The sequence below is a fragment of the Hippocampus guttulatus genome, chromosome 14 (genome assembly GCF_054856545.1).
Source record: "Hippocampus guttulatus isolate MCC_2025c chromosome 14, RoL_Hgut_1.0, whole genome shotgun sequence".
Taxonomy (NCBI): domain Eukaryota; kingdom Metazoa; phylum Chordata; class Actinopteri; order Syngnathiformes; family Syngnathidae; genus Hippocampus; species Hippocampus guttulatus.
Window position 1 is genome coordinate 8,351,761 of NC_141274.1, and position 15,161 is coordinate 8,366,921.

At 46.8% G+C, this 15,161-nt stretch overlaps 2 protein-coding genes across 4 annotated transcripts; both read left to right on the forward strand.

Moving 5' to 3' along the window:
* The first annotated feature begins 521 nt into the window (after window positions 1-521).
* Window positions 522-10,003, forward strand: exoc3 (exocyst complex component 3). 3 transcript variants are annotated; one of them, XM_086129834.1, is made up of 16 exons: window positions 522-560; window positions 2,262-2,455; window positions 2,833-3,052; window positions 3,246-3,418; window positions 4,228-4,440; window positions 4,555-4,733; window positions 5,020-5,136; window positions 5,927-6,044; window positions 6,199-6,324; window positions 6,760-6,860; window positions 7,031-7,141; window positions 7,897-8,038; window positions 8,145-8,267; window positions 8,488-8,649; window positions 8,769-8,890; window positions 9,348-10,003. In XM_086129834.1, the coding sequence occupies exons 2-16, from the start codon at window positions 2,312-2,314 to the stop codon at window positions 9,550-9,552; spliced, it is 2,256 nt and encodes a 751-aa protein (XP_085985960.1). In that variant the 5' UTR covers window positions 522-560; window positions 2,262-2,311; the 3' UTR covers window positions 9,553-10,003. The 3 variants fall into 3 exon arrangements, with proteins under 3 accessions (XP_085985960.1, XP_085985959.1, XP_085985961.1); XM_086129833.1 differs by having other exon boundaries at window positions 547-673; XM_086129835.1 differs by lacking the exon at window positions 522-560 and adding an exon at window positions 701-1,547.
* A 382-nt stretch (window positions 10,004-10,385) lies between these two features.
* Window positions 10,386-14,741, forward strand: dnajb6a (DnaJ heat shock protein family (Hsp40) member B6a). Its single transcript, XM_086129025.1, has 8 exons — window positions 10,386-10,547; window positions 11,693-11,788; window positions 12,501-12,610; window positions 12,738-12,803; window positions 12,993-13,103; window positions 13,168-13,314; window positions 13,399-13,612; window positions 13,904-14,741. The coding sequence occupies exons 2-8, from the start codon at window positions 11,724-11,726 to the stop codon at window positions 14,007-14,009; spliced, it is 819 nt and encodes a 272-aa protein (XP_085985151.1). The 5' UTR covers window positions 10,386-10,547; window positions 11,693-11,723; the 3' UTR covers window positions 14,010-14,741.
* Window positions 14,742-15,161: the final 420 nt, after the last annotated feature.

The window sequence follows — 15,161 nt, forward strand, 5'->3', positions numbered from 1 at the left end:
TATTTTACCTGAGGCGATTCCAAACACAAGAATCTATACTTCTGCCACTGCCACAGAACAACCCCTCAGTGATAACAAACCACATGTTTTCAGACAGATAAAGTTATCATGTTAATTAAGTGTAGAAAACGTGCACGTCGAAAGCAGATGTCATTGTCATGATTTACAACTGAAAACTTTGAACGATATACCCAAAGGAAACAGGTCATGTGTTGTGGTGAACCTATGGGGATAGCTAGTACTACAGTACTGTACTCTAAAGAATTGAACAATGTATCAAATAAAATACATTATGGGGAAAGCATGAGAATAGATTTTGAAGAATAGGGGGGGGGGGGGAGCGGGGGGAATAAGCTACAAGAAAGAATTGGAGAATGAACATGATGTAAGATGACCATACTTGGCGTTAGATCAATCAATGTAAGAAATTGTAGCGTGGTCGTTGAGAAGAGCCGCTGGGTGGCAGTCAAGAGAAATACTGATGTCAGATACCAGTTGATCACAGCAGAAGAATAAAAGAAAGCCGGAAGTGCCAATGGGAGTTGGAGACAAACAAGGAAGTAAGAGGGATCCAATAACATAACATAGTACTGTACTTCATTTTTCATTTAGACATTATTTGCGACGATAGGCCCTGTTAGTTTTGTCAGCATTGGATTATGTGGACCACAACGTAAGAGGGTGGTTTTTTTTCCATTCGGAGCAGTTCATAAGACCTGTGTCTCGTCTTTTTACGTTGGCAGCTAGCTTAGCATCTTCTTTGAAAATCCTAAACGTCAATATGCTTACAACTCTACCACAGCGTACAACCTAAAGGCATGTCGAAGAAACAGACAGCAACGTAACATTTGCTGTATTAGTGCTTGTGACGGTTAAAAAAACAAACATACGTCAATAAGCGTGAACAATTAGAATTATTTTCTCGGGGGTTGCTCGACACAGTCGAATAATATCATTGAGAATCATTGAGTGTTCACACGGCACACATTTGCTCCGGCGCTACACCGATGTATTTTGTTGCGATATATTTTGCACAGCAGCAAATTGTGTGGAGCGTTCACACGTACAAAGCCGCTGAGCGTGTCTGCAACGGCACAGCGTCGGTGCAGCCCCACTTGCGTTCACACGGCAGTTTCTGCAGCGGAGCAAAAGGACAGAAAACAAATGAGCTGTCGTGTTGGTTCTTTTTAAAACGTATACACAACTCAAGCGACTACTGGACAGACACGTCCTTCTCCTTCTCGGTCTCCGTGCCTTCTGCTCGAGAGTGACCGCCCCCGAAAACGTAAATCAACGATGACTTCAATGACACTCAGAAAAGCAAACACATCATGCGCCAAACAGAAAATCAAGAGAGGAAATCACTAAATAAATTATATGGGGGGCGGGGGGTTGTGAACACACAACAAAGGAACAAACTACACTAACAACTCCGAGACAGTCCAGCCTCCTACAAAAGGAAAGATGTTACCAGCCAAGTCTTGTGTCATTATTAAACAAACAGATGACGGAAGACCGACAGAGCACGAAAGCAACACATTTTCGCCGTACGTAAACTCTTCACAAGCATTTGCTCTGGAGCAAATTTAACCCAGTTGCGTTCACACGTGCAAATTTACATCGGTGCTGCTTCGCAAACGAGCATTTGCTACGGAGCAAAATTTTAAACCACCTCCCTGAGGTGGATCAAATTTGGTCCGGTGTAAGCCTTTTTCCGGGGCTACACCGGAGCTAATTTGCACGTGTGAACGCTCTACTGGGGCAGCCCCGGTGTAGCACCGGACCAAATCTTGCCGTGTGAACACCCCTGTCTCTGGTTAAGGTTGTATTCTAGTCATGGCAAAGGAATTAAAATATGTTTGGAAATAACCCATTGTGTCTTGCGCTCAACAGCTTGCTATCAGATTCACCATCTGCATCAAAAAAGAAAAAAAATGCAGTTTAGGAAAATAGCAGCAAACGCCAGTCACGTTAGAATACTGAATTCTTTATTTACTGTAATGGCGGAGTGTGTAAAGCAGCGGCCACGAACCTTTTTGAAACTGAGAGCCACTACTTGCGTAGTGATTTATGCGAAGGGCTGCCAGTTGGAGCATCTTCGAAAGAAAGTTGCTTCAATGACTTTTAATTATATGTCATTATCAAGAATTAACAATAGTGGCCTAGGCGAGCAACTTGTTGGTCACGCCTGTTCCAAAGCACAGTTTTGCAGTTTTTAGGAGACTAATGTAGTGACTATATCTGCTTTCTCTCCCCCCAAGCGTGATTGCATGAAACCAATGGACACAGCATTGTACTGCTGAGCATCGGAATGGAGGAGACGAGCCGTGAAGCAGTTGCCACAGCGGTGCAGCGCGTGGCTGGAATGCTGCAGAGATCTGACCAGTTGGACAAAGTGGAGCAGTACAGAAGAAGAGAAGCCAGAAAGAAAGCCTCCGTCGAAGCGAGGCTTAAGGTGATGACATTATTTACAGTTGTCACTTGCCCTTTTCATCGTCTACCATTTTGGGGGTGTAAAAAGCCCGGCAAAATATTTTGACCTGTGAAAGGTTTCTCCGAACACTTCCTACGTGGTAATGGTAGAGTATTGTACCCGTTTACATGTGCCTTGCAATTGGCTGTGGACCAGTTCAGGGTATACCCTGCCTGTGGGATAGGCTCCAGTAAAACTGCAACCCCAGTGAGGATAAGCGGTACAGATAGTGGATGGATGAGTGGCACGCAAGGCAGACGTTTCAGGAGATTTGCTGAAACAAACGTGCCACTTGAGTGCTTCTGGTGTTTTTTGACATGAGCGATGTTGCGCTTCAGGGTTCTGTTCACTATTTTTAGGCAGCTATCCAGTCTCAGCTAGACGGTGTCCGCACCGGACTTACTCAGCTGCACAGCGCCTTGCTTGACGTGAAGGACATCCAGAGCTCGCTGGCCGATGTGAGCAAGGACTGGAGGCAGAGCATCAACACCATAGAGAACCTGAAAGATGTCAAAGATGCGGTGGTTCAACATAGTCAGCTGGCTTCCGCTGTGGAAAACCTGAAGAACATTTTCTCAGGTAGGTCGGCCGGCAAGTGAGCGGTTGAAGTTCGATCAGGATACTTCAGGAGCAGATCAATAGATATCTCCCTGATCTCACCTTGTCTGTCGCTCATCCAGAACCTGCGCGCGCGCCCCATATTTCGTTCATAATACGCTTTGAGACGTTGTCATCTGGTGTGACCGCTGTCCAAACTCTTCTCTTGGCGCAGTCCCGGAGATTGTGGAAGAGACCCAGCAGCTGATCGAGCAGGCGCAGCTGCTTCAGGCCCACAGGAAGCTGATGGAGCTGGAGAGCTCCCGAGATGACCTCATGTATGAGCAATATCGTATGGACAGCAAGAACACCAGCGACATGCATCTCATTTCCATCTATTTTGAAGATGTGAGTTTGAACACTGGTTTGTATGTCAATTCGGTTGCCGCGAACGCACCCCGAATGCCCAGCGATGCGCGCAGTCTATGTTATTCTTCCCTCTCGGAGCCTGTTTGAAGCTTTTTTTTGTTTGTTTTTTGTTTTTATAAATCACAGCCTACTTGCGATTTGCTATCACACAGTGACAAGAATTACTCGCATGCAATATTTAATAAATATAACCCACGCGCTGTCCTTTGTTTTAGTGCTCACGCTAGCAGTGGATGGGAAATCCTATTGACAGGCCAACGGAAAATGAGTATGGCATATCGGGAAATTGGATACGTCCTGTTCCTTTTATTAGTTTTTGAATATACTTGTGACTCATTCATAATCTCATTCTTTGTCAAATTGAGATTTGGTCGTGGAATAAACGTCATCACAAAATCATCTTGTTTATTCATCGAGATTTCAATATCGGTGAAAATAATTAGGATGATTAGGTTTTTGGGAGGAGGGGTTTTGTCCACGATTGCCCAGGCCTACTGCATCGCGCATATGAAAATAAGAACCAACGTGACCGGTCGACTTTTGTAAGTAAACAGGAACATTGGACGACTTAACTCCTCGACCTCCTGACTTCCGATGTTTTACCAAATTTGATTGATCGACTTTGGGGCGGGGGGGAGATGAACACGTCTCTTGGGTAGTGTCGTTTGTTTTTAGGTGGCGGACAATACAGTTCCACTTGAATGTCATTGATATTGCAGCGACTGAGGGGTTAGCACAAGGCAGTTTGAATCTGAGCTCCTCTTTCCAATCGGTGCTTTCCTTTCCAGGTTCAGCGGCTCTCGGATGAGCTTGCCAAGCAGTTGTGGATGGTTCTGCAGAGGGCTATGGCTACTGTCCGCCGTGACCCCACCATGTTAGTGTCAGTGGTTCGTATCATTGAGCGCGAGGAGAAAATCGACCGGCGCATGGTTGACCGTAAAAAGCAGACGGGCTTCATCCCGCCCGGACGACCCAAAAGATGGAACGACAGAATGTTTGAGGTGAGAAAAAGAATGATTTCTTCAAGCGATTCCTCTGCTCGCCTCCCACGAGGAGAGCGTTTGCGCTTGCAGTCTGCCCAAACTTTGTTCCTCCAAAGCTATTGTCTGGCGCAGGTTTTGGAGGGCACCGTCAGTACCCGCATCGAGGGCACGCAGTCGGTGACGAGAGAGGCTGATAAAATGTGGCTTGTTCGACTTCTGGAGATAACGAGGAAATATGTTTTGGACGACCTCATTATTGTCAAGAACCTCATGGTTCAGTGCTTCCCGCCACATTACGACACCTTCAACAGGTATCGCGTCAACGTTTTCCTCCTCACCTCTCACTTCCTGGAGTATGCAACATAGAAACATTCCTCCAGGTTGAGTGGCATAAACCTTTTATTTTTATTTATTTTTTGGCGGGAGGGGCAGGGGGGCTCTTTCCACTCGAATCAAATAGTCTGCCAGGCTTTCACATTTTGGAAAGAGGACACGGATCACTGCTAAGCTTGCCAGGAATGCAAATCAAACGCCACTTGGTTGGACCGGAAACTGCTATTGCTCTTTGCTAGAAAGCGGCATGTCCGTTTCTTTCAGGTTCTTCAGCCTTTACCACAATGCTGTTTCCACTCGTGTCCAAGAACTGGCATCTGAGGACTTGGAGGCCAATGAGATAGTGTCCATGTTAACCTGGGTCCTCAATACCTACAAGAGGTACTGTCCATGTCGCATGATGGGACGGTTACCCCTTAACTCATCGCGTTTTCGGGGGATGGACTTCATTTTACATTTAGATCAGGTTTTATGCAGTTCTTGCCTCGGCTATGCTTTGATGCATTATTTTTGCTACGTTTTAGTTGATGAAAAAAATGGATGGTAGAAGTACAGTGATCCTTTGCTACATCACGCTTCGTTTATCGCGGCTTCAGTACATCACGTTTTTTTAAGTTCTGTATTCAGAAAAACAATGGTGAATGACTCCGAGGTTTTGTCCACGCCTGTACGCATGATCGGTTTCCCAGCGCGACATCGACCAATGGCAGCGTGAGCGGATTTATCCCGTGAGCCGATTGACTGTTAAGTCTCGTGGGCGTTTTTCGAAAAGCACTTTTCATGCTCTGTCCGATCTCGACAAGAATAGAAGCTGCGTTTGCCCGTCGCGGAAAAGACATCTCGTCAACCGAGACTATTTTGAAGTTTCATTTTGTAGAGCATTGACTGTAAATCGCGTCACGACCAATGCAACGCTTGGCCTATTCAGCCAAGACCTTCAACATTTCCTCCGTACGAAAGAGTCCTCAAAGAAGCCGCGCATGCTCTCCAATGTATACTGCAGTTATTTACTCAAAAGGGAAAGCATCTTATCCCGCCGGCATATTCCGCTCGCTTTGCAAGGGACCGTGCAATTGGAACTCACCCCAGCGTTCATTCGGCCGCCGGAGTGCTCGGAATCGCCGCCCAGCCGGATTTAATGGACCATTGTGCTCCTGTGTGCGTTTGGTAGCGCCGAGATGATGGGCCATCCGGAGCTCATCGCCGAGTGTGACATCAACCAGGTCGAGGCGCTGCTACCTCAGGATGTGGTGGATGACCTACTCAGCAAATATGTCCAGACTTTCACAGTAAGCAAGCGACTATTCAATTTGGCCTTTTTTTCCCCCTCCTCTCTTTCTGTTCTCAGCTACCGACAGTCTGTTGATTCCAAATGATGAATCATTGCACTTAGGTCAAATGCCTCTTGAATGGCAATGCGCGTGCTCCTCTCTGTGTCTCCAGTCAAATATTACCGGCTGGCTGAGGAAAGCTTTGGAAACGGACAAAAAGGACTGGCAGAAAGAAACGGAGCCTGAAGCCGATCAGGATGGCTACTACCAAACTACGCTGCCCGCCATTGTCTTTCAGGTACCCCTCAGGCACGTTCTTGCACACATCCCGTACCTCAAGAATATGAGCGTGCCAAATGCTTTCTCATCCTCTCGTGCCCTCCTTCGCTAGGTTAAAAATTCCAAATGACATCTCTTGAACATAAGATTGCATAACATTTCTCAGTCAGACTTTTGTACGTACTCCGCATCGTTGAATATTCGTCAAAGATAACACATGTCAACAACTCAGCTATGTGTCATTGCGGCAAAAGTTGAAGAAAAAAAAAAGACGCCGTGACATCGGTTATTTCCGGCCTCTGCAAAAAAACAACAACAACAAAAAAAATTACAAGAACTCAGGGGCTGCACAGGAAACAGAAGCAGATTTCGGGATTGCTTTCTTTTTTACCAGAAATATTTGTCTAACCCACCCCCTTTTTTGGCTGTGTGTCATCACTCTGTGCTTTGTCAGATGTTTGAGCAGAACCTGCAAGTAGCTGCTCAGATCGATGGGGACTTTAAAGAGCAGGTTCTCAAACTCTGCCTGAAACAGATGAACTCATTCCTCATTCGGTAATCTGATGATTGTGACCCCGTGGCTGATTGTGTGTCAGTTCAGAGCTGGTTGTCGGATAAATACATGTTGTTGTTTTTGTTTTATTTTTATAGCCAGGATGTTGTAAAGAAGTGGCGACTTCAACAATTTCCCCAATGCTAAGACAGTTGTGCTTGTTGTGCGTTAGGTACAGAGAAGAGGCCGTGGGCTATAAAGAGGAACATCTGAGAGATCGACAACTGCCGCAGTGTTACGTGCAGTACATGATCGCCATCATCAACAATTGTCAGACATTCAAGTAAGTGCCAAGCTTGGTAGCTCGCTATTGTGACTGCGGAATTATTTTTGGTATGCAAGAAGGAGAGGTAGCGCCGCTTGTGAGACAAAGAAAGGTTTCCTTATCTTATTATTCTGAATAATTATATCAACATGAGACTGAGGCTGCTTGTCCAAGGCACATATGCATATGAACATCACGTCTTGGGGGTCTTCCAGTCAGGTTTCAAGATGATGCCTAGCACTGTCGTATGGTGTTCCACGGGGCTCAACTCCGGGGCCCTTGAACATGCCATCCCGCGGACTTGCTCCCCCTGGCTCCTTCTCTCAACAGTCTCTTCAACTTGGGCCTTACACTTGAGAGCGATTTGAAATTGGACCGGCAAATTGGCGCCTTCGCCAAGTCCAGCCTCTTTCTGATTGAGGCAGCTGGCTCAAGTCCAGCCTCTCCTTTTTTTGCGAGCACTTTGAAACTGTTGAGTCGTGCACAATTTCATGCAAGCAGCAATGCAGCCAAACGCCTGACAACAAAGCGTATGAAGAAAAGTGGTTGAGATTGCACCACTCTCTGTGTTTTTATGTTTTGTGTCGCGTTTATTATTTTAACTTATGTTAATTATTTTGTTAAGCGCTTTGTTACAGCCGCAGCTGTTGTGAAAGCGCTCTATAAATCGGGATGTATTGTACCTTAACCGAGCAGTTCCTGTTGACTCATTTGCCAATTCAACCGTCAGGTCGGGTTAATGGCGTCGCCCACGTGTCCACTGTGTTCTCTAGAGAGTCCGTCAACAGTTTAAAGAGAAAGTACTCTCTGTCCTCGGAGCCCACCAACAGCGACGCTGCCATCGAGAGGACACTCAACGAGGTGGCCAAGGAGGGATGTCAGTTCCTCTTGGACGAAGTCTTCTTGGACCTTGAGGTAGGAAAGGGACAAGTTGCACGTGACCAAAGTGTCCGCTTTCCGCATTCTCCTATGCAGAAGGCCTGTCATTTCTCACATCTCCACGTGAACCTGTCATTTCTAGCATCACCTCAATGAGCTTCTCACCAGGAAATGGCTGACGGGCTCTCATGCCGTGGACACAATCTGTGTGACGGTAGAGGACTACTTCAATGACTTTAACAAGATCAAGAAACCCTTCAATCAGGTAAGAGATAGATTAGTGTGTTTTTTATTTTTTAAGGCTCCATTGAGGAAGCGCTTTCTTTTATCTCCTCGACCCCCAACGTACCATGGAAATGTGGACCTAAGGACAGGTTTGGACGCCGCTGATCTCGGGCGTGATGCTCTACCGTATATCTTCGGTTCCCTCACTAATGAGAGTAAAGATGCTGTTTTTCCTTGATTCCAAATGCCCATGTGTGCAGGAAATGACGAGTGAAGCCCTTCGCAGGGTTGTGGTCGACTACATTAAGGCAGTGATGCAAAAGAGGATCACCTTTAAGAACGCCGATGAGAGGAGGGAAGGGGCTGAGCGAATGATCAAAGAGGCCGATCAGTTCAAGTTCCTCTTCAGAAAACTGGCCGCCGTGAGTTCTCACATTGCCGTAGCCCACAAGTGCTTGGATGCGTGACAAAAGGGCGACGAGTGAAACCTAAGGCGGAGGTTTATACATACATACGGACGAGCAAGATGACTGTGTTGCAGGGAGAAGACACCGATCGTCTATGTGGTGCCATTGTGGCCATTGCCGAAGTCTTCAAGCTGACGGACCCGACGCTGCTCTTCCTGGAAGTCACCACCCTGGTTTCCAAGTACCCCGACATCAGGTACCAGGGCTGCATCTAAGTTGCTCTAGTGTTGTCTTTTTTTTTAAAGACGGACAGTGACTGAATTAGTCTCCCCTGACACCACCGCAGGGGCTGGTTTTGTTTTGGTTGTTTTCATGGGGGTCACCATTTGTAATCTGTCTGCTGGTCGGCGTGCAGTCCAAGTCCAACGTAGACTTTGTACGCGCAAAGCAAAAATGACACAGGAGTGAGGAAGAGGGTACACACGCTGAAGAACAGATCTCAAATGTGACCAATTTGGTCACAGACTGCAAACAGTTTGTCCGCATCGCCATTTGCCAGCGGTCAGCTCATCATTGTTTTCACGTCTGCGTTTTCGTCCAGTCTGTTCCTTTTAAATGCTGAGGAGGAATCCAGTTACGCGACCACGATTGCTGTACTATATTCGGCATGTACTGTGTGCTGTACCGTAATGTATGATTTACTCTCCCTTTAGGGAGGAGCATATCCAGGCGCTGCTCGCGGTGCGCGGCGACGCCAGCAGGGAAATGCGCCAGATGATCATCGGAACGCTCAGCGAGAACAAAGTATCTTACGGAGGAGTCACCCAGCCCATCTTCAAAGACATCACTGTTCCCACCATCACCATGACTACCATGACAACCATGACCTCCATGGCAACTGCAAAGCTGCTTAAATAAAGCCAACTTTACCATCCACCCCCCACCCCCCTAAAATAACCTGATTTTCACATCCAGAGTCTAGCTTCTCTGTTTGTTTACTTGCTCTTTAATCACCATCTGATCCCGGTTGTGCTCCAGAAAATTGTAAATGTTTCGTTGTAAAAAAATCTCTTTGCATATATGTAATGATTGGAAATGTAATAGCCATTGAGCATCCCGACCACATTCTTCATCTTTTTCTCTCCGTTTGCAAGTGAGGAGGTAACTTTCCATCTGACATCGGGTCATACTAGAAAGATGGTCATCTGCCTTATTCAGTTGTCAGTTGCTTGGGGTGTCGTTGAGGTGCTACCGCATTGGTGAGCCCTGCCATATAGTTTGTGTTCTGTCTGCAAAACTGTCTGATCCTCAAAACAATTTCCAAGTCAGTGACTTGACCAAGTGCTCGGAATAAATAATACAAAACATGTTTGCTAGAGTTTTTTTTTTCATTTAATGTTTCTTTCTTATGTCACGGTCTGCCAACACAACGCTAACAAAAATGTGTAATTTCCTCAAGTGTCGATCACTCACTCACTCTTGTGGAGTAGACTGGGAAACTGCTCAACTTGGGTCTCGGACCAGCCGTCTCCAAAACGGAGGGATATTTTTAATAGCTCTGTTGGATAGTACAACCTATCCAATTTGAAAATGTTGAATAGGTATTAAAAAAGTAACAGTATGAAATAGGTTAGTCACTCGTTCGCTCCCTTGTCCTTACAATACCGATTGTGTCCAGTTGGTGGCGGAGTTTTTCGCCGCGTCGGACAAAACGAAGGAAAAAAAAGGAAAAAAAACCCCGCCGCACAGCAGATGCAGGCGAAGAAGACGCGGTAGCTCGACGATGCGACTAATCCACCAAATTGCTCACTGTGGCAAGAGGAAGCCCGTTTAGCTTTTGGGAAGGCCTCACAAGGAATTGCGTGTCACTTCTGTGTATTGTCCGACGTTTTACATCGCCGAATCTGTTTTAGGTAAGACCGCTTGAACAGTGCGCATATGTTGATGTTTACAACCGTGCGGCGCTAAACTAGCTTCCAGGCACACATCAAGTAGCCCCGAAGCTAACCGGCCTCGACCACTTGGCTAATTCACTTTGATCCTGTTTTAGTGACTCGGAAGGTTGAATCATGCCGCAGGTAGGTGATCGACCGGGGGAGCCCTTCGCCAATTGATGGATTTGTCAGGTCCAAGCGGCCGCAGAAAGCAAACTGAACCCGTCAATTCTTCACAGTGTACAGTGAAGTCGCTGTCGCGTTTATGCGTAACCAGGTCCTGATGATATCATTATAGATATCTTTGTATACATTTTGTATACATATACAGTACATACAGTATATATATGCACGCACACACAGCACTGTGTGCGTGCGTGTGGAAAAGAATATTTTATTACCGAAACATATGCGTGTGTAAATTAAGCAAATGAATGAAGTCTCCAAATTCCACGCAATTGAGACCGGACTCTCTTGCAGTGCAGCAAAACACATATACATTCATTGACAACCAGCTGTACAATGTAATGCGCACAAATCGACATGAAACATACAAGTAAAAGCAGCCTGCAATCGCTACGAAGAAGAGAAAATCTTCTCCAGGCCAAACGCTCCGTCACCCGAGCCACCACGGCACTTTGCATACAGGAGGTGCAGAGAGCGGCATTACCCCCTGTTGCACATGCACTTTGAAGCTTATCTGTTAGTTGTTGAGAAAGGAGCAAAACGTGGAAGTCTCCTTTGACATTTACAAGTATCAATGACGCAATCGGAGCGTGCATGACAAGAGTCACCTTTGCGATATGCCGAGTGGGAAAACTTGTTTGCTTTCACTTGGCCAAGACTTTGCCTGGCGGCAAGCGACGCACATCCAGAAAGAGCGGTTCAAATATTCTTCTGCCACTTGACTTTTTGGCAGCGGGAAGCTCTCATTCGCAGCAGTTCATGTGTCGAGGCGTGAATAAAGGATCATATCGAAGCTCGATAGATACTCACCTGGCATCGGTGCAACTTGAGAGATTTTGGACAAGATGCCATCAGATGTTTTACGTCCTGACGCAAAATTGACATGCCGTGGCGATTCCCTCACCCGCTCCACTGACGTTCATCATTTTCCCTTCTAGGTTCCCCCGGCCTGCTCTTCGTCCACTCACTATGGTGGACTACTACCAGATTCTCGGAGTACGGAGAGATGCGTCTGCAGATGACATCAAGAAATCGTCAGTTGATCACTTTTACACTTATATGTGTGTAGTCTACCGCTGTGCTTGTCAAAGAAAGTGAAAAGGTTGGGAGGTTTAGTGAAATGGTTCCATTTCAAAACATGCCAAGACAAACCAAAAGGACGACGCGCTTCAAGTAGGCACGGCTCGATATTAAAACCTGTCGGTCGCAAAACTGTTGCCATATCAGTGTTCAAATGACAGCTCTAAAATGTCGTTTTTTTTAAAAGAAATATATATATTTGGGTCAATAAAAACAGCCTTTTTCTCCAATGAACACAGTACAGTATTTCATTTTCAAACATCAAATTGAATATTTGGTACAGAAGAATCGCGTTCTGTCTTCAGTTGAAATAAGTCTGAACGTTCTACTGTTGTAATTTCTTCTCAGCAAGTCACAGTGTCCCGTCACTGGTGAGCTATTTTTCAAACAGACCCATGGCCAACTGGGGCTAACCAGTACACGCCGGCATGTTTTGTTTGATTTTTTTTTCCTTGGGGCGGGGGGGGGTGCACCGTCAAATCAGATATGTTCTTTCCAATAACATGTTCTATGCACTAGTCGAAACACGGCCGTGCAGTGTCTTCGTGATTCCCTTGGTGGAACGCGCCGCGCCCGTCGGACCCTTTGCTTCAATGGCGACGTTGGAGTTCCTCGTAGCCAAATAACAAAGGGGAGCCGTCTGATTGTGCCACTTACCTTTCGCAGGTACAGAAAACTGGCCCTACGGTGGCACCCCGATAAGAACCCAGAAAACAAAGAAGAGGCCGAGAAGAAATTCAAGGAGCTCTCAGAGGCTTATGAGGTCCTGTCTGATGGTTTGTAACGTCCTGAAACTTGCCAATGTGTACATTGATCGACGTCATTGGTGTGCTCTGAACGGATCGGAATTGTTTGCAAATTGGTGAGCCGCGGGGTGTTTGTTTGTTTTTTCTGCCCTATCAGTGAACAAGCGGAGCACGTATGATCTGTATGGCAAAGACGGACTGACGGGGGGTGCACGCGGGCGAGGTAATATGACACAAAGTGACGCCCAAAAAGCTGTCCCGCTCATCAAAAGTTCACTTTCACAAAAGCAAAGCGGAGCGAGTCCAACGGCCCCAGCGGAATTTGTTTTTGCATTTGAGTCGTTAACCCCCCCCCCCCCCCCCCCCCCCCAAGAATGTTGACAACAAATGGTTTGAATAAATGTGTTCCCAGGGAGTCACTACCACAACGGACATCATTTCCAAGAAGGCTTCACATTCCGTAATCCAGAAGATGTGTTCAGGGAGTTCTTTGGAGGCAGGGACCCGTTCGCAGACCTTTTCGGTAAGGCCGTTTGTCTTTGGGTACAAAACCTGTCGACTCACCGACACCCGCCTCCTTCTTCAAGGTGCCGATCCATTTAGCGACGATCCTTTTTTTGGCAACGCCCGACGCCACCATAGCCGGGCGAGTCGAAGCCGGACAGGGGGCTCATTTCTGGGGGGCTTTGTCGGTTTTCCTCCCTTTGGTGCTGGCTTCTCACCTTTCGATCCAGGTAAGAAACCAACACGAAAAGCGCAATGGAATTAGAGCGCAGCTTTTTAAAAAAATGTATGTTTTGTTTTTTTCCTCCCCCAAGGCTTTGGTTCGTTTGGCTCCATGAGCAGCATGGGTCACATGGGTCATATGGGTCACCTGGGTCACCTGACCACCATGGGCAGTCTGGGAGGCGGGGGCTTCACCTCTTTCTCCAGCAGCTCCTTTGGAGGAGGCGGCGGCGGAGACATGGGTAACTTTCGATCTGTGTCCACCTCCACCAAAATCATCAATGGCAGGAAGATCACCACAAAAAGGTAAGCCGCCCAATCCCGTCTCGTGCCCTTCCTTTTTCTTGACATATCATCGCGGGGTCATCTCCGACAAACAAAAAAACGCGTTTTGAGGCGCGGATTCCTCGGCGACCAAAAATGGACCGCCGTGAAATCGCCGCTGACCAAAGACAACAGAAAGGCTCGTCTTACTTGAGCAAAACACATCGGAACGCTTCGCCAGACTGACGAAATGAAAGTCGAGCGTTTTGGAAGGGATGCGCTTCGACACGTGCGCGCAGCATTTCGGAAAAAGGATGTGTTCTCCTTTTCCAGGACGGTCGAGAACGGCCAAGAGCGGGTCGAAGTGGAGGAGGACGGCCAGCTGAGGTCACTGACCATCGACGGCAAAGAGCAGCTGCTACGACTGGAACACAAGTAATGAACCAAAAGTTACCTCAACACAAAGCTACCAACAAACTTGAGCTCGAAACGCGACGTCGGCGGCAACAAAAAGCAACAAAGAATTGTTATCATAGTGTGACAGGTTTCTTTTTGGTTTTGGTTTTTGTTTGGATGTACGTACCCGAGTTGCGTTTCTTTCCGTTGACGGCCTCTTCCGCCAGACTTTGTTCTCTGACGCTTAACATCAGTGGATTGGGGTGGCGACGACGTGCTTTGTCGCCGCGTTTCCTAAGTGAAACCGACCTTGAATTTTGGCTTATGGTCGCTACGGACGCTTCAGTGCGTGGGACCGCAACGTTACTCGGAGCCCTCTCTTCAGTAGTTTATATGGACGCTCCTTGGGGATGTCACACGGCATTCCCCCCAAAAAAAGAAGAAAAAGTCTACTTTCCTTGTAAATATGAGAAAAGGCTCAAATGGAAGAATATAATATGGGTAGACAGCATCAATGCATCATCCCCTCTCTGTTTATTGCTGGTCTAACTTGTTCTTAATTTTTCTTTTTTTTTTTAATGATTCCAACGCTGGTATATTGTCATTTGTATGTTTTGCTTATTTAATGATGCACGTATACCTGTTGAATGTTGAGTCTTAATGTTCAAGCTGCATTGTGATGCACAGATAACTTGAGTCATTCTCTAACTTATGATGTATATGAATTCACAAGTTCAGTGTACTTTGTAAACCAATAAATTTCCGTTTCATTCCACTCTGGGGTCCCAAAGTTATCTCTTTCCTCTCGCGAAAACCATCGACGGCTTCATCGCAACCATTTTCGGAAGGATTCGTAGGTACGCTTGCTTTGATTTGGGGAGCGCGTCTTGCAGAGGGCACTCAAAAGGTGCTTTGTGCTTGAACGTTGCCCTCTTAACACTCGCTTGAACAAGAATTGAAGAAACTATTGCTCTGAGGCGACTGCTGTCAGAAGTTGGTTTGTTATGTGCGAGTCGTAAGTGGAGGAAACATCTTGGTGGTTTCGCTAGTTGTCCGAGGGAAGACGTCGCTCCAAAGTGGCCCGTTTTGACTCCTCTGCTCCAGCGCTCTTTTCCAAAGAGGAGCGCCACGGTGCTGTCCTTGGTGCTGAAGGCAACTCCCCCCACCCTCCCCCTCGCTCTCTCTGGCTCTCTCT

Coding starts and splice junctions, on each gene's coding strand:
- dnajb6a (XM_086129025.1), top strand. CDS start 11,724: ATGGTGGACTACTACCAGATTCTCGGAGTACGGAGAGATGCGTCTGCA. Junction 11,789..12,500: donor GCAGATGACATCAAGAAATC/GTCAGTTGATCA, acceptor TACCTTTCGCAG/GTACAGAAAACTGGCCCTAC. Junction 12,611..12,737: donor TTATGAGGTCCTGTCTGATG/GTTTGTAACGTC, acceptor CTGCCCTATCAG/TGAACAAGCGGAGCACGTAT.
- exoc3 (XM_086129834.1), top strand. CDS start 2,312: ATGGAGGAGACGAGCCGTGAAGCAGTTGCCACAGCGGTGCAGCGCGTG. Junction 6,861..7,030: donor ATGAACTCATTCCTCATTCG/GTAATCTGATGA, acceptor GTTGTGCGTTAG/GTACAGAGAAGAGGCCGTGG. Junction 8,650..8,768: donor TCTTCAGAAAACTGGCCGCC/GTGAGTTCTCAC, acceptor ACTGTGTTGCAG/GGAGAAGACACCGATCGTCT.